Below are 19485 nucleotides of genomic sequence, written 5' to 3'. Positions count from 1 at the left end.
CAGATGAATTATAGGATTAAATTGATATGCGGCTGAATATTTCAAGAGATAAACTGACTGATGATTGAACTTGCAGATGATGAGTTTCTGGGTTGCTTGCGTGTTGCTCCAAGTGTCACACTACAACACAGTGCAAATACAAAATACAGTATATACCATGTGAATAACATTAGGATCATTACAAGTTACAAAACTGAGAAGGTACAAAAATATACACATATGTAATACAATAGCAAAACCCCTTTTCACTTATTTGTTTTGTAACCTTCATTTCCAATATAATACATTTAGCATAAACCCCCCTTGGTATAATCATCTGTTCTGGAAGTTGAAAGTCCTGATTGAATAGGCAAAAATGAAGCCAAATAGTGCAGCAAATCCAGATGTGATTATTGCAACATATCCCACAAAATCATAATCAAACCCAAAATAGCTTTCTATAAAATGTTGCACCGTTTCGCCTGTATCTAGCCTGTCTTGTAAGTCTCCGAACTGTGAAGCGATTAATCCGTATATGGTCCAAGAAATCGGGCAAATATAGTAGTACCATCTCCACCATATTGGTATTCTCTGTAATCAGATAACAAGTTTAAATGTTTAGCTATTTTAGTGTATGCGAGAAAATGAACTGAGTGTACAGAAGGAGACTACATTATGCATACATCCTCTGATGCTGATAATGTTTTATGTTGCTCATGGAAAAATGATGTAATTTTATAGTGATGTTATACTTGTGTTTGTAGTTTTTAGAACTTTTTCAGCTAACACCAGCAAGGCAGTAAGTTCGGAGCAATATTGCAAAATTTGATGACTTACTGTTTTTGGAACAATGAAACCGGAGAAAAGGTTCCACAATGCATAAAATGCAGATGAAACTATGGCAGCAATGTTTTGGTTTGGAGTAACTGCCACTGTCATCATCCCGTAGAAGGTGAAGTAGAGTAACGTGAAGTAGATGAAGAAAAGATACCAAAAGAATTTGACAAAAGTCCACTCGAATCCAAGCATGGCATATACTATGACTCCGTAAAGGATGGTTTGGATGAAACTGTAGGGAAGCTCAATCAACACCTGCACATACAGTAAGACTTTATAAATTCTCAGTAATATCATATAACTAAACTTTCTTCTTCAAATTCAGACTTGTCTACACTTGTCAGATTTTATTAATAACCCCTCCCCCCCCCCCCCCCCTCTCAAGAAGAAAATGTTATTTACCTGCCCAACAGCATATGGAAGAGCTGAATACATCCCCGCGGCTCTTTCCCTGTAAAAGACAGTTCTTTCAATAGCGACAACCGGCTGCACTGATGTGGCATTTTGTACTCCAAGGAATAAAACAGCGGCATACATAGAACCCATCGAATTGAAAAGGTCTTGTTTTTTTCTCCTGAGATTCAAATAAATTTAAAAATATTTTGTTTTAGTTAAGTAATCCACTGATCCTGCAGCTGGGAACTCATTTACATTTCTGGATATTTAGGGAGTGGTTTTATAGTTATTGCTAGATATAAGCATATATAATCAGAACTGTTCGATAGAACAAATTTATTTAAGCATTGCATTTTCATGTGCTACTTGTGGATCTTCGCACTCACACACGTACACAAACTGCGTTAACCCACCTTTGAGAACCAACATCCCAGAATATTGTCCCAAACAATAATGCTATGAACACTGTGAACAGGAATCTCACAGCATTGTACGGAGGATTGCGCCAATATGACCAATTCTGTTTCCAGAGGCAAGCCATACATTGGGTGAAAAAGGACTGAGAGTATTGAGTTGGAAAGTACAAATCCTTGGAACCTGGTGCAGGTGTGCTTGCTTCCTTTATTACTTCTTTGTTTCTCCTGAATTATTCATCCCAAAAATATTAACTAATCATCTCGTCAATTTATATAAGCTTGAGCATAATATTTTCGAATCTTGAGATTGATTTCTCTACCTGTATAGTTCCGAGTTTTTATACACCTCTGCGAAGTTAATTCCTTTTGTTGCTTCACGTGCTTCAGAAGTTATATCCAACATCCAAGTTGCTGGATTCTGGCCATCTTTTATTCTGGTAACTCCTCCGATACCCTAATTTATTCATTTTAAGTATAAACAGTATCAAAAATATGTTAGGGACTAAAGCAAATTCTAATGCAAAATCTTTGAGTGCATAGATCACACATAATCAAATTTGTTTATAGTGAAAGGCATTATTGTCTAATAAAGGTTTAAAGCAAACAGTAAGCTTGAGAGCCGATCCGAGAGCAAGGATGAGTAATGAGCTAGTAAGCCAAATTGGTTGCACACACGTTTTCTAAATCTAGTGTTCCTCTGATGTTGGCAGAGTTAGTAACTTGAAAAGGTAATGGAGTTCAACTAATATATGTGGTTTTAAGTTCGAACTGCGGTGCCCAAATATTCTCAAAAATAAAATAAAATTGGACAATAAGGTTGATTCAGTCTTCAATTCCAATATATATAAACCCTTGTATCCACACCTTAAGGTTTTACGGGAGTTGATAACAAAAAAAAAATATCAAAAATAGTCATGCACTATAAATTGCATGTAAATGATTTGAGTTTTCTTGGACTGATTTAGCAGGCTTACCTCAAAGTACTCAATTAGATGGCAAGAAAGACGGCCTAATGGACCAACATATATTTCTTCACCTCCACGTTTCAATAGGAGCAGCTGCATTTAAGAATTTATTCAGTAAGATTCTAGATTAGCTTATAGAACAAAACATTAATTATGCTAGTGCATTATTAAATTTCACCTCATCGAAAGCATCAAATATGTCAATGCTCGGCTGGTGTATGGTGCACACCACAGTTCTTCCTGTATCCACTGTGTTTCTCACTGTCCTCATCACTATTGCTGCTGCCCTGGCATCAAGTCCTGAAGTGGGCTCATCCATAAAAATTATAGATGGATTGGCTACCAACTCAACTGCAATCGTCAGCCTCTTGCGCTGCTCAGTTGAAAGACCATCTATACCAGGTAATCCTACTAGAGCTTCCCTCAAAGGACTCAGCTCTACAAGCTCCATAACCTCCTCAACGAACATCTGTTGTCCAATAAATTAATTTCAGTCACTCAATTTATATGCCTAAAGTACGTAAATAGTTATTTGCTCGAATCTGATTCTAACCTTGAAGTTTGTCAATGTGGAACAACAATTACAAAAATTTATGGGAATTATATTGAACCACAAAGTATGATGATTAGATAAAGTGTCCCCTGGGGGTGTTGGTTAAATTAAAATGGAAACTGACCAGAATGGTCAAGTTTTGACAGAAAAAGTTCAGAATTTATGGTTGTAATTTCGTCAAATTGTAGCACTACTGTGTGAAGGAAAGTTATCTTTGTCCGACCGACATATATTTGGATTTAATTGGGATTTAATTTTTATGATAAAAAACCTGGAAACTCATAACATTCACACAATGCTTAATCTCCAAAATAGATGCAAGGCATGAGCGTTTCAAATAAAATGAGACTAGTTTTTTAAAGGAAAAGATAACCTGTTTTGTTGTAGCGTCAACGTCAGGAGGCAATCGAAGCCATGCTGAATATTGCAAGGACTCATAAACTGTAACATGAGGAGAGTGAATATCAGTTTGTTCACAGTAGCCTGCGATACGAGCAAAAGTTTCTTGGTTCTTCGGATATCCAGATATTGTGATTGTTCCCTCAACATAGCCACCTGTTTTTCTACCAGCCAAGACATCCATCAGAGTAGTCTTCCCAGCTCCACTAATACCCATTAGAGCCGTAAGAACTCCAGGCCTAAATGCACCACTGACACCTTTTAAAAGTTCTAGCCGCTCTTCAGGAACACCTTGAGCTTTCATTTCCTGCAAATAATTTTTTAAGGACCAGGCAGAATATCGAAGCATAAAGTCTTTCTATCTAAATATCTTAAAGCCTTATCTGTTGCATCAGTTCTGTTAGAAAGTAACTAAGGTATATTGAATAAAAAGTTAAAAGAAAGTTATACGTGGAAGAGGACAGAGGACATAATTATAGATGAGAGTGAAGAAGATTTGTGTAAATCAGATGTGATGGAACAGAGAGTATGCATAAATGTCATTACATTCTAGCCAACTAAATGCAAACTAAACAAGTAAATTCATATTCTGTGTATCTTAAGAAAAGCTGAGTATACCTGAGGCATATCAACCCTGTAGCTTATATCGTCAAATGTGATGGACAGAGGTTGAAAAGGAAGAACCATTCCATGTTTCTTCTGGTTATCTTCACTAATAATACCCACTCTTGCTGACATTGACCTGGAAGATACATTTCTTCGATCTTGGTTCCCTTTTTCTGCATTATCTTGCGACCATAAATGTTATTTCCGAGGCACATAAATTTGTCATCGAGGAAAATCAAGGATGAGATGTCACCATAAGAGCTCTTACCCTTTGAGGACAATTCAATAAATTGTCCATTTCTCTCAGCCAAGGTTTCTTCTGTTAAAACTGCCTGAGACTTCCCAAATGCTGCACAAATTGACCATTTAATATTCACTATATAGATTCATTCACTTTAGTTTAATATTCAACATAGACAAGGAAGTACAGTGAGTTGAGTGCTTACGGTTAAGGTAAGTTAGAGCTAACGTGAAGATAGTATTGAAGAGGAAAACATAGGCAACCAAAGCTCCAACTCCAATCCAATACCAGTATGCTTGTGGAAAGAGACCACGAGCCTTCATCACGGATACTCCTAAAGGTTCTGTTGAATTAGGAAGAACCTGCATTTTTATAATGTCACGATTGTTAGTCATAAAAATCCTCTATTTTCTTCTCATTATAGCAAAAAATTGTAGGGTACCTACATGACTCCAACTCTTTCCTAGGAATTCATTCACAGCTATAGCATTCTGTGCATACATGAGAGGCGAAAACCAATAGCCCCAGATCCACCATGCCTTGATATCATCTGTGCAAATTAAAGAGATGAGATTTTTATATTAGTGGAGACTTCAAGAATAATAACAAACACATATCCAAGGTCTATATGTTTAACAGTGTTTACTTCTTGACATGACGAATCCACCCAACACAAGTACTGTAAGTAAAGCACATGAACCAAATGTGTTTGCAACGATGATGCTCCTTCCCAGAGCGCCTATGGATCGAAATAATGCAGACGCTGTTTGGTTAATCACTACTAGCAAGAGGTACTGTTTGAAAAACCTGTTTTATATACATGAAAACATTAGTAAACTAGGAGCCACGCTTGTAGAAAGATCACGCAACAGTCTATGGAAATGTAATACCTTTCAGCATCTGACTCAAACCCCATGACATAGTAAGTCATGCACACCCAGACTAAAGCTTCTACGAGAGTGATCGGGATTTTAAGGATCCAAGTGGGTAAAGAATATGCCCAAGCAGGGAAGAAAAGAAGGTCCCTTTGCTTATAAAAGACCGGAAGTTTAATAATGCTCAAGACAAGTTCGGAGAATCCATTAAACATAAGTGTTAGGATTCCAAAAAAGAGAGCACCTAGGTAAATCTGCCCGTCTTCCAATGTACGTTTAGGCATTTCTGTTCGTAGAAAAACGGTCATTGCTACAGTTCCAACAAATATCATCTGCAGAGAACCGGAAAATTGAAACAAAAATTTAGTATTCGGTGCATGTTGAATCGAAATCCACACTATTTTGTGTCCTTGTGTGTGCCACTCATGAGCGTGGGTGTGTGTGTTAAAGAGCACATATAAGGAAGTATATATATAGGGTTGTAGAAGATTCTGACACTACTGTCTTTTAAACAAAATGTGCCACTAAGAATGATTACAGAAATTCAATAGTGTGACATAGTGCTCACTTGTGTCATCTTAAATGTGTAGACAAATGAGTTCCTCCGCATCAGCAAAAATTCTCTAGCTATGCAAGCTTTTAGTAGTTCTTTCTTGCTAACACCATACTTGTTAGTGGTTAAGGCAGCAGGGTGGCCTTTGTCTTTGTCAAATGGAATAGCAAGTTCATCACCTAGTTTCACACCGACATGAAACGACTGAAATGCTTCTGCGAATTCTCTAGCACTAATAAATTGATATGGCTGGTCTCTATTAGACCAATACTGCTCTTGATCTTTTCTTGATGTCACCTTCAAGAAAAGAAAATTTTGATTAAATATTCATGAACTTAAAAACCAGAGAGTATATAAACTTAGAACTCTAGGAATTTAGAATGTTTACTTCTTGTAAATAGTCAGCAACTCCTTTCCTCTCCGGACATATAAAGCCCATGAGCTCGAAGAATTCTTGCACATTTTCACATGGACCTTGATAAACAATATGCCCATCTGATAGTAAGATAATGTCGTCAAATAGGTCATAAGTTTCTGGTGCAGGCTGAAGAAGTGAGATGACAGCAGTCCCCTGAAGGATATGTATGGATTGCCTGATTGAATTCACAATCTGAAACGTTGTCGAACTATCCAAACCAGTTGATATCTCATCCATGAAAAGTGCTTTTGCCGGTCCAACCATCATCTCTCCTGTTTTATTATTCACAGGGGATTTCAAAAATGAGAACAAAAAAATTATACAAGTGACTCATGAGTAACATATTGCATGAATATTTTCCTCTTTTACCGTGTATCTGTTCAGCTAGTATACTGTGATAGTTGATAGCTTACTTACTTTATAATTGTGAATGTGGAGAATTGTTCTATTTACAATGAGGATTGAGAGATGATTTACAGCTGTTTAATATTCGAAAGACAGATTTCAAGTCCCAGAATCAATATAGAATTAAGCCAAATGAAAATTTGCCCTTTACCTGTTGTTAGTCTCTTCTTTTGTCCTCCAGAAATACCTCTGAACATTTCATCCCCTACAATGGTATCAGCACAGGCTTCAAGTCCCAAAATCTGGAAAAGGAGATGTTAGTAATAAAGAAACATGTGTGTTGCTACAACTGATATTTATTAAGTAGGTACCTTTAGAGTATAGTCAGTAACAACACTAGTCTCCTGCCCTTCCAGTGATGTTGCCTGTATCAGTCAAATAACAAGTTCCCGTGTTCATTTTAGCTCTAGAGAACAAAATAAACTAAACTTTTTTTTTTTCCGTTTTTTTCTAAAGAAAGAACTTCGAGAAGCTGTCTCAAGTTGAGTTATTTTCTTACCTTCATGTATATATCAATATCAGGATCTGGCTTGATGTTTGCTTCCTTTTCTCTCCTAGACAGTTCTAATAACGTTTCTGCCAAATTATAGAATAAGTATTAATATTTGTGGAAACCATGATTTGTATGTCCAGTTCATAGCACTTTTTGACTAACCGTAACGAGCTCCAACCCCTTGACATCTTGCTGAAAAAGCAAGTGTTTCTCTGACTGTCATTTCTCCTATGTGAAGATCATGTTGACTTATATAAGCTGATGTTCTTTGCGGGACAAATTCATCCATACCAGCACCATTGTATGTCACTCTCCCAGATACCTGTCATTAAGGAAGTGTTTATTTAGTTGGTAGACACTCTATAAAATTAACCACATAAATTTTGTGCGCTTGTTATTTTATTACTTGGTTTGTGGTTGCTCCCAACCAAAGCATATAAAATTGGTTGAATAAACGTTTTACTTACTTGAAGATCTGATCCAAGTTTTCCGGCCAAAGCCAAGAGGAGTGTTGTTTTTCCGGAGCTTGGTGGCCCTAAAAGCAATACCATTCTGCAAGAAACCGGATCAATTGGATAAGAAATCTGATTATTAAAATGCATATGCGGTGTAAGTTTAGTTTTCTGACCTTCCAGGCTTGATAATACCGCTAACATCATGAAGTATTGGTAGTGGTTTCTTTCTGCTGGGAAGAAGATGGAGATAGTTTAGCGTACCCTGTTTATACAACATGCACACAGTTAAACCTCCCATTTGAAAGATGCGTATTGAACAAAAATTTACCACAGCTATCCAACAAGACTCCACAACTTCAAGGGATTTTTAACAAATTTCTGTACAGAAGGATCACTTACCTCGAGAATATTAGCAGAGAAGTTGAATATGGTAGGCAGTGCTCTTCCTCCGACATACGCTTTTGCATCAACATTCAGATGATCAAACCTGACTTCAATAGCAGGAATCTCGAGTCCAACTCTATCACAATTCATAGTTAAATTTAGGAAATCGACACTGAGATATGAGTCATGTGGCCAAAAATATCGAATAAATTAGGAATCATAATGTTTAGAAGTACATGTTTACCTATCAATTCGTTCCTTGAGTTTTAACAAGAATCTTTCGTTATCTTCTTCTGCAACTTTAACCAGCCTCTCCAAGAGGCTTCTTTTTTCAGCTACTCCTAAGTTTTTTATATCAATTTCTCTTGCTTCACCCTCTTTGTCAGTCAATAGACCTCTCCTTATCCGAAGATAAGTTGGTAGTTTCTCAATGGCAGCCCACGTCAATGCTTCTTCATCGTCTTGTTCAACAGAAGTTCGAGAAAATATGTCTCTGCCACTACTTCTCCATATGTTAGAACTGCTTATTCTTGCACTACTGACTCTAAATATGTCACTTCCCTCCATTTTATCAAACAAATATCTCTTGATGTTTCATGCAATGTAACATGAAAAATGGTAAAGAACCTATCTATTCACCTCAATGCATTACAAAAAAATGGAGCTACTCTGATTTCTTAAGCAACTCTAACAGGGGGGGAAACTAGAAGTATAAGTAGCATATGAAATGTAAAGGGTCAACTTCAAAACACTATTGGTGGTGGTTGATGTTATATTATTAATAGTGCACAAACATAAAGTATGACTTTGATAACAAAATAAGTGAGTGAATGAGTACTCAAAATGCCAACTTATTAGATTACTAAACACATATTTATTTATTACAATCATCACCACCACTACTACAAAAATCTACTGTTTTTAAATATTCTAGACTGTTTTATATACTTAACCCTAAAACCAATATAGTATTATTGCATTAATCATATATATATATATTGTGTTTCCGTGATCGTCAAGTGTCTAATTGCTATCTGTCATAATAAGACGGCCAAAGGAGATGTAAACTGTCCTAAGATTTATTTATATGTGTTTCTAGAAACTTAGATTGGTATTAAAATGAGGAGTCAATGCCTTGACATAACATATGAAGCAAGAACAGAATAGAAAAATTGAAGATTCCAACAAGAAGTTGTGGGTGTAAGGTATCATCTGGATGTTCCTTCAATTACACTTATAAAAAAATTTTGGTAAAGATTATTAATGACTTTATAATCTTAAATAATGCTAACATCCCGAGGTGATTCCAATTCTGTAAATCATGCATTAAATTATTACATGGGATTTTGTCTGTCTAAGATCCTGTTTTTAATGCGACTAATATATAGGAACTAGCTGTGATGCACATGCATCTAGGCATGTAACTTGGTTTGGATAAGAAACTCCAGAAATTATAATGATAAAATTTCATGTTTGTCATATGGCATATTAAGTTATTGTTTCATTAAGTCAGAGACTGAGGGATTGGAACATAGTATCTTGCCCAGGGCGCTGACATGCTCTGGAGGGCAGGTAGTTCTTTAGAGCAAGACTCTGAACTGAACTCTTGCACTCGCTTAACATGAAAATGGTTGAAATCCCGATGTTTTCTTTAAGGATCAAGAACATAATCGTTGGCCTGATAGTTTCTCGGCCTCTAGTGTACCTCCCCCGAGTGATCAGTTCAGCAGGCTAGGCCGAGTGAGAACCTGCATCCTCCCGCTAGACTGAGCTCTGATATCATGTTAAGGAACCCGTCACTCTGAAACATCACGGTGTTAGAGAAAGGCCCTTCCTTGGATCCTATATTATTTTTCTAACAAAAAGACTTCAATGACAAAACATTAGACTATCAATCAAAGGTTCGTATTTTTGTTAAGGTGTGACTGTCAATCGAAGTAGGCCTGATGGAATTAAAAAATATTTGAAGATGGAATATGAGCAAATCAGCAATGGAGGTCAGAAGTCGTTTACATGTTTAGTTGTTACATGAGCTAGTGCAGTGACATATTGTGCATTTGTCCAAGTCCAAGTAGTAGTTGCAGATCTTTCATTTGTTTCTGTTGGGAGAGACTCAAGAAGCCATGATTCTCTTCTTGTTTATTGTTTTTTACAACATTTTGTGGCCAGGCCACCATTTTAATATTTATCATTTATATGTATTTCTTATGTGGTAAAGAATATCATTTTGAAGTATTCTATGGGTAGTTCTTTCCAATGTCCAGGCTCTGTATCTTATAAAATGCTACACGTCTGCAAGTGCAACTGCGTTTATGTACGCAACCCCTTACTTTCGAATGAGACTTACGGGAAAAGGTATTCAAGTTTCGAATGAGTTAATACCAGATACCATTATGTTAAGTAATTAATCGCAATATAATTTAAAGGTGTCGGAAAAAATCTCGAACACAATTTTATACTCTTTAACAAATATGTTTGAGCATTTAATTATGTGCAGAAGGTTAATTTGAAGTCCCAACTCCCACTCAAACTCTTATGATATCATACAATGTTACAAAATATTAAATTAAATATTACAAGGCATTCACAAAATATAATTGAATGAATTGTCAATATGTGAAGGAGAATCCTATAATCAGCAAAAGAATAAACGTTTCTGACAATTAAAGCCAAAGAAAGAAGTCTACTTGCCCTAAAAAAGTTGAATATGTTTTGTAAAATTAAATAATCAGGCCAAAAAAATAAAATAAACTAGGCAGGCCAGGGGCTGAAATGTCATTACATTAGGTTTGGAGTCAACTTATGAGGTAAGAATTTGAGATGGTGAGAAGTATGCATCACAAAAAGAATCTCGGAGGTAATAAGATCAAAATATGCTTAACCATAATTGCGTATATATTTTTTGTCTTCGACTATAAAGATGAGAGTCTTTTGAGAAAAATTTATAATTCTCGCTTGTGGTGAAAAATAAACTATGGTAGTAAAAGATACTCCCACTGTCTCTCTCATTTATTTACATTTCAAAATTTTTAAAAAATAGTAAAATTTTTATAATTTTTAAAACAATTATATTCAATATTTTTCTCCACTATACCCACTTTATACATATAATATTAATCAGTCTCACTACTTTATTCATTTTTTAAACTTTTCTTTATCATTTTTTTTAAACTCCGTGTTCAACCCAAATGTAAACATTTGAAGGGACGGAGGGAGTAATAATAATTTTGGATTGTATGGTGAATATTATTATGTTTATTAGGTACGTTAATAATTCAAAATTAAGTTGGTCACATATTATATAAACTTCTTGATCTTTTTGGGTTGTTTACAATTTATTTTCGAAACAAAATTTTAGAAAAAATATTAGTCATGTTTGATACTCTCTAATTTATCTAGAGGAACACGTACTTCCTGCAACCGGTCATTATTGTTTTAGGATATTTTTTTATTATTATTTGATGGGTGGCTATATAGACCTCTTTTCTGCTATAATATAATAAAGTACAAGTTCATATTATAATAAAACCCCACTTTTTATTGCTTCCCTCTATACTTTATTATAATATTAATAGTTATGGTTCGATCCAGGTAGATTGATGGAGAGTCGATCGTTGTGGCTAGCACATGTTGGTTTTAAAATATGTGTTTCGATTCTTATTTTTTCTCGTCTTCTTCTCAAAATCGCTTCTTTTGATGATTTTGAGTTTTAATCATCATTACTGTTTTTTTTCTTCGAATTATTTGGATTTCTATAGGGTAAACAAAATTGATTTTGGTTATAAAAAAATTCTGCTAGTTTTGATTGGGCCTCTCGTACAACTTTTTCGATGGTTTTGATTGGACCTCTCATACAAATTTTCTGCTGATTTTGGTTGGTACTCTGTAAAAGTATAATGTACCGTAATTTGTAATCGAGGAATTATAACTCAACTTGTAACACAACAGATAAACATATATTAAATTATGCAACACAGGAACCCTACAAATGAAGACAGGATAAACACAAAGAACCAAAAGATGTAATTGACTCTTTAAGTCCTCAAACAGATCATGGGAAGAAGTTCATTGACATGTTCAAGTAGCCATAAAGAATAAGACATCAAAGGACTTTAGGCATTAGTTACATGAATTGACTTCAAGTGTTACAGATCAAGGGTTCAGTGAAAGAAGTAATGGATATTCACCAATCTGTATCAGCTCAGAAACATAAGACAAATTGAATTAGGTTCACTCAATACTAGTTGTTTGTGAACCAAACCAGTGCACCAAGTATCAGTATTCAAGAAGGGATTTTAATTCAGTTATAGAAGAAAATGTTGATACAGTGAAGAATGGCAAAACAGAAGCAAAAAATTCTAAGGAAGAAAACTCTTCCCTAGTCGCCATAGAAGTTGCCAAGGCTACAAGGAAGCCCCTGTGGTCGCCACAGGAGAGTTAGAAGAAACAACATCCATGGTCGTCATAGAGCTTCCCACTAAGGCAACTCTGTGGTCGCCATAGAGCTTCCCATACCAGGGAAACACTGTGGTCGCCACAGAACAGAGTGTCAAGGGAACTCTAGTCGCCATAGAGCCTTTGTACAGAGAACTCTATAGTCGCCATAGAGCCCTTGTACAGGGAGAACTCTATAGTCGCCATAGAGCCCTTGCACAGGGAGATTACAGTGGTCGCCATAGAGCTCTTGTACAAGGGGAATATAGTGGTCGTCATAGAGAATAAGTCAAGGGAACATTCTCCAGTCGTCATAGAACCGTTGGGTATTTTTCCAGTGAATTATACAGCAACAATTCAAGAATATTTGTGGACATAGATGTGCCACCTGTGCAAAGTATTGAAAGTCTACAAATGCAGCAAAATAAATACAATTCATTTTAGTTATCTTCTTCAGCTTTCAACAGAGTGTTTATGGGAGCTCCATTAAAGCACCTCATTTATTAAACTTGTAAACATAGTGTTATGTTGTTGAATTTATTGTAACTAATCAATTCATTGATTAGATTGTAGCAACCTCAAGGATTATATTAATAAAACAATATATTCCTCGAATTGTTTTGTGTCTATTTTGATTCCGCTCTTATTACGAAGAACTTGTAAACGAATCGAAAAAGATTGTAGGTATCGTATTCAACCCCCCTTTTCGATGGGACTAACAATTGGTATCAGAGCTTGTTTATTGACATACAAATCAAGGTAGTACTTTTGATACATATAATCAATTGACGATTTGATCCCATAAGGACCTCAAAAATATTAATATTTATTAATATAAGATTTTTAAAACATTGTCCCTTATTGGTAAGTTATTCTCGCTGAGCTCGTAATTTAATGAAGTTCTGATTTCATATTCGAAATAAACTATAACCCACTGACTCTTTATAATTCGAATCTATATAAATATGCAGTACACATATAGATTATTTATATATAAATAATTCCATTTTTAATATTTTTTTTAAAAATTATATATGTACATTTTAATTTCTTTTTATATTAAAAAAATTTGATACATATTTGTACACAAAAAATGAATAATTAATAAATTAATAATGCATTTATGCACTATACTTACTCTTATATCTTAAGTTCAATTTTTTAAAATTAAGTGAACAAAATAAAATGTTCATTATTTATGTGTGTCACAAGGGTGTAATGGTATGGGCATGTGTAGGTGACTTGGAAGACTGAATTTCATTTTCATTATCAACATTTTTTATATAAATATTAAAAATATGAAAAAGTTAATCTTTTTAATACATTTGAAGAAAAATGTGTCAGTATTTATATTTATGTTGGGTTATAATATATAAAAAAAATAGTATCTTTTTAAGTATTATCATTTCAGCTACAACGCATGTGACCACTTAATATTGTCGAACTCGAGTACTCAGCTGACTCAAAAAAAAACCACTAGGCTCCTCTAACTATTGACATCCTGTCTGCGTCGTTTTCAAAATTATATTGAACCATTTTATTCTTTCGTAAATCATATGATTAAACAGTCACTGATCTGATCATTGGGTCACAGCTAGGTTGATTAAACAACCAAGTGAAATGGATCACCTTTGCATCATAGTACTTAATTTTTTTCCAAAGTTAAGAGAGTACCTACAAATAAGTTAGGCATGTATTATTTTTTTTTAAAATTTCATTTTTAAATATTTTTAACTTTGACCAAAAACTTTTTTTTAATTGTTTCAATCGACTATGTCTCGTCCAATTTCTGCCGTTTTTGTTTAAGTGAGCTGGAAGTTGGAACCATACGTCTAGCAATTAATGCCAAATTTTAAGGGAGTATTAATTTGTGATTTTAAAGATTTTTTTTGGATTTTGAAAATTCAACGATATTGAAATTGGATTTTAGATGATCGAATGTAACTAATTTAAATTTCAAAAAGCATTCTAAAATCTTTGAATATTAAATCAGGGTTTCAAAAAGTACTTTAAAATTAAGCAATTATTCATGTATCATGATACTAATAATAATAAAATTTATTATTTCCGAAATGTATCCCTAAACAAACCTGGCATCAAAGAACACACTCATTTCGCTTGGGATGTAGCCTAATTCTTTTTATTTATTTTTGCGAATCGTACGGTATTGGTAACAACATCATACACAAGTCATACTAGACCAACAAACTTGGCCCAGAGGCCCCAGACAAGCTCAATATCATTTCACAAGAACATGGTTGAAAGATTATGTACAGTTTGTTGGTTTCTCATGAACTTATTCTACTTTTGCGTAGAGTTGACATTCATCTTTTTTAATTTATAATATCATTTATAATACTTGCGATTACGAGTCGCAACTGTTGTTTTGTCTCACATTTTTGCTCATATTTTTCGGATTAAAAATCATGGAAATAATCATCGTACATTTGTCTTGTTTAAGTAATACGGAAGGTTTCGTACCTGTTCATACAGCAACAATCTAAATAATTGTGATTAGCGTGTTAATTATTCTTAACTCCATAATTATACCCCTTCACTGAGATTATCTGGCTTTCTATTATTTATGTATTACGCGTCCCACCTGCACAAAATCTTCATGGATCTAATAAAGATCTGTCGGTCAATTATCAATGTTTTTTTTTAATTTATATTCCAACTGACATTCACTTGAACATTTAGGTACATGTACCTCTCCATCAAATTCGGCAAATTCTTGCCGTACTCTAAATTGCTTCTCCCGTCTCTCCCAATTGTTCTTGTTCTTATTTATGAAAGAGTATCCGATACACATTTTAAGATAAATACTAAGTATAGTTCCATAACTTTTATTAAAATTTTATTTTTCTGAATAAAAATAGAATATTTGAACTTTTATTCATAAAAATAAATTTTTTTAAAAAAAGTTAAAAAACTATACTTTTTCTTCATCTAAAATGCATATTAAATACTCTCCCAGAAACGATAATAATTGGGAGGGACCTATGGAGTAGTAATTTACCGCGTCCGCCTGTCTTTGTCGTAGAAGACATGTAGATTTTTTAAAAATCGTCAAAGAGTTTGGTCAAAATATTGACAAATACAATAAATCACTGATAAATTATATAATTTCTTAAAAATTATCTGTAAACAAATTTCTAACTTAAACCATTAATTCTTATTTTCAAAATATAACCATGAACCTTGCATGTATTTGTGGGCGCCTATCTAAAATTGACAATTTAATTATGATATGGTGGCACAGAGGGAGCGTAGGCGTTGGACTTGTTAAGCAGACCTTAACTCCATATTAGTATTCAGATTAGTATGATATTGTTCGTTTTGGGCTGAGCCCGTATAAGCTTGTTTTTTGGTCATTCTCAAAATGCCTTAAACTAGTGGAGTTAACTGACTGCTTATATACTAGCAAATTGTTCATCTCACGGACAATGTGGGATAACTCCTAACAATTTCCCCTTTCACACATCAGGCTCGACACCTATAACAACTTGTATATTTTTCACATTATTTAAATGTGTAGTTATTGAATAATTGAGTAAATAAAAATGTGTTACTGTTGTCAGCAATGTGTTGCAGTCGTTATAGATTGTATGTGTTTTATTATTCCATAACAAGTGATTTTATTTATCAATATTGTATTTTGTGGATTAAATTAAATAATTATTAGTGATTTAGTTGCAGATTTATTTTTATAAAATTAGAAATTATTTCAAAAATTATTTTGAGTATTTTACAATTTCAATATGTATTTTTAGAGATTTCTAGAAATTATGAAAATTTATTTTTTTAATTTATTATTCCTGTGTGATTTATATGGTATATTTATTGTTAAATTCGATATTAAATCCAGAAAAGTTTCAAAAATTATGAAACTCATATTTTATTAAGCTGGGAATATTTTGAGAATTTTAAAATTATTTTGAAAATTTGAGGGATTAATTTCACCCTCACATTTATTCGTTAAAACGTTAAATGCGGGTATGTTGCGCGTTTCAAAAATAGTTTAAAAAACATGAAAATTTTATTTTATTAGTTTTGAGATATTTAGAAAATTTTAAGACTATTTTGGGATCATTTCGATTCATATTCATTCGCAAGTTGTACCGCTAAAAAGGTTAAAAGTGATTCAAATTAAGCTTCCCGACTTATGAATGAACACGTGACAAGTGCTGGTGAGATAAACAGACAAGTGGCATGTGTTGATTGGTTCAATTGTTACTGTGTTGAAAAAAATAATAATAAAAGAACACAGACACACGCACACAACTCCCTCAGCCCTATCCCCTTTCATTCGATTTCTCCCCTTTTGATCATCTCTAAATTTTCCCCTGTCTTCCCCTCAAATTTCCGGCGATTCCCCCTGTTTCCCTCAATTCTCTCCCCTGTGGTATCACCGCCGTCGTCGTTTTATTCCGGTTGGTTCCGACTGCTTGTTTCATTTCTAATCTTGTTCGTTTGATACATATATATATATATGTATATATATATACGTGCGTATATATGTGTATGTGCGTTGTTACTGTTTGTGTTACCTGTTATTTTCCTTTCCGACCGCCGCCGTGTTCTTTTCCGGCGTGGTGACCGGCGTGCGTGTGATGCACGTGCGCGTGTTCCAGTTGCATTGTTGTTATGTGTTTTGTGAGTTGATTCTTTGAGAATTTATGAAAATTCGAAATGATGTTTGCATATTTCGAGTTATTAATTAATTATAATACTCGAATGAATTTCTGTGATTTCTCGAATCATGAATTCTAATTATTAAAAATTTAATCGGTAGAGCCGTGATTGGAAACCCGAGTAGGGTACCTCCGGGTTTTACCACCGTCAGCGATGAATATCAATGTGCGGATGGTGGACTGTGATGATTATTCTGAGTCCTAATATTTTAAAATAAATAATTTAGTTCGTATATTATTATTCAAAATGAAAAAGAGTAAATTATTTTAGGAATCGTTTTGGCGGTTGGGCTATGAAATTGGTTTGGTTGTGATTGATTGGTTGATGACGTCAATTATGTTTCGACGAGTAGTACGACAAATAGAGGAAATGCTTCCTGATTTTCGGAAAATTAATTCAAAAATACGGGAACGTATCTTGTAATTGTCGGAGATACCAGTCGAACGTATATACTTGTATAATTATAAATAAGTACTTTGCGGAACCTACTTACGTGTCGTGACAAATGTTTTGTAATATAACTGACAACCCTGTTTTCTCGAAGTGTCGGGTATATATATTTCCCAAAAATGAGTATAGAATCGAGTCTTGAATACGTGAACCCTAATTGTTGCATGTGTTATTATAATATGTATAATTACGAGTCGGGATTTGATATCAAATGGGTAGATTTGTTAGCGAGGATATGTCAAGCATAATCGAATGTCTAAATTAGGGTATTTCGACTCTGTAGGTTCTAGTCGGAAAGCCCTAGAATTGGCGTTGGACTAAAGATAACTTATTTATCACTCAACAAGCTCCGCAAGGTTCTAATCGAAGGGCTTGAGTGTCGAGGTCAGATCCAGGATAGTCTAATAGTAAGGTGATAAAACCGAGCATCCAAATCGGTTCGAGGTCAATCAGAGATAGTTGTAAAGCTCTGCAAGACAAGTATCCCTGACCATTCTTTTATAGTTCGGTGTATATGAATAGACTGTTGTTTTATTCTCGTACAGGAATATAAACATTTTAAGTTACATATCCCTGTATTTGAAAATGTTGTTTAACATATGTTTCGGGGAGAAGTAACTTCTGAAAGTACCTATCTCTAAAATGTGATTAAAAAAATGAAAAGAGGTTTTGAATAGTGTGCTGTGACAGAATGGTTTTAACGAGAGATTGGTAAAATGTGATTTTGAAAACTGGATAAAACAAATCAGATATTGGATAATGTTGCGTAAGTGGCTAATTCAGTTGCGCACCCTATCTTCACCGATTAGTCCAACATAGTTAATCAGAGACCTAGCTAGTCTCTACGGATCCGATTAATTTGTGTGAAAGCCCGATCAGCTTTCGTAGACAATTTATGTGATAGCCCGACCAACTATCCTAGATAACTTGTGTGGAGGCCTGATCAGCCGTCCCCAGTACATATCTGATTACTGTTTGTGGTTCCGGTAACGGAACAAATGGCTTTGGGGTCCCCATAACGGGACAGACGGTTTTATGGTTCCTGTAATGGAACAATGGTTTTGGAAATGAAAATAGCATGCTAAAATTGGACTCTGGTATTTATACACAGCACACGACTGATGATATTTTTTTACAGAGTATGCTAGTTGTTGATATCCAGTTTATACATGATTTACTTGTTTTCTATCAAGTCATGAATTCTGTTCCTATAACTGTTTTATTGTAAATCGTTTTAGTTACTATTCATATAGTGGTACTGCTGAGCAACTGATTGCTCACCCTTGTAGAATGTTTTGTATATATGTGTTGCGGATGCCTAGGAGACTCTTCTGTTGTAGTCAGGACAGGGTTCCAGTTCCTTCCGTTCCAGGCTCCTCTGAGATAGTTGTGTCAGACCAAAGATGGTCTGTTGAGTTGCTGTATTAAGATAATATTGTCAGGATTGTTGTAATAAGCTGGTTTTATAATAGTTGTAACCTAATTCAAACTTAAACCTGGAAAAGGTCTTAGTAAGAGGGATCGTGTTTATGTTTTATCATTAATGTGGATTATATTATGTTGGTTGTTGTTGATGATGACGTCAACTCCTGACCTCGGGGTTGAGGCCGTCATAACACCTGCCAAATCTACCACCTAATTGTGTGATCTGCTCCCCCTGTACCCATACCAGAATTCTTCTAGCTTTCTGACTCCCCCTAACCCATATTGGAAGACCCATCTTCCTTTTCCTTGAGCCTATAATGGGTAGTTCATCTGCCTCCTCCTAGGTCCATTCTGGAAGCCTAACTGAGATTGTTCTAGACCGTTACAACCCGAAACTCCGATAACGCTTGTTGGGCTTATTGAGCATGACTAACTCCACATTAGTATGATATTGTTCGCTTTGGATCGAGCCCTGCGGATTTGCTTTTGGGCACATCCCAAAAGGC

The 19485-nt window shown here is 34.7% G+C and overlaps 1 protein-coding gene across 1 annotated transcript; it reads right to left on the bottom strand.

Annotated features, from left to right (window-relative positions):
- Nucleotides 1–40: 40 nt before the first annotated feature.
- Nucleotides 41–8679, bottom strand: LOC141667091 (pleiotropic drug resistance protein 1-like). Its single transcript, XM_074473444.1, has 24 exons — nt 8220–8679; nt 7991–8111; nt 7765–7853; nt 7604–7688; nt 7299–7458; nt 7143–7219; nt 6955–7008; nt 6795–6885; nt 6209–6510; nt 5836–6117; nt 5283–5599; nt 5039–5199; nt 4839–4942; nt 4598–4754; nt 4420–4500; nt 4164–4333; nt 3520–3852; nt 2772–3062; nt 2603–2686; nt 1949–2082; nt 1626–1853; nt 1219–1390; nt 817–1071; nt 41–570 (listed from the first exon to the last, which is right to left on the bottom strand). The coding sequence occupies exons 1-24, from the start codon at nt 8540–8542 to the stop codon at nt 313–315; spliced, it is 4329 nt and encodes a 1442-aa protein (XP_074329545.1). The 5' UTR covers nt 8543–8679; the 3' UTR covers nt 41–312.
- Between the last annotated feature and the right edge of the window lie 10806 nt (nt 8680–19485).

The sequence above is a fragment of the Apium graveolens genome, chromosome 6 (genome assembly GCF_009905375.1).
Source record: "Apium graveolens cultivar Ventura chromosome 6, ASM990537v1, whole genome shotgun sequence".
In the NCBI taxonomy this organism is placed as follows: Eukaryota; Viridiplantae; Streptophyta; class Magnoliopsida; order Apiales; family Apiaceae; genus Apium; species Apium graveolens.
Note: the sequence above shows the minus strand (reverse complement) of the source record. Positions and strands in the feature narration are given on the sequence as shown.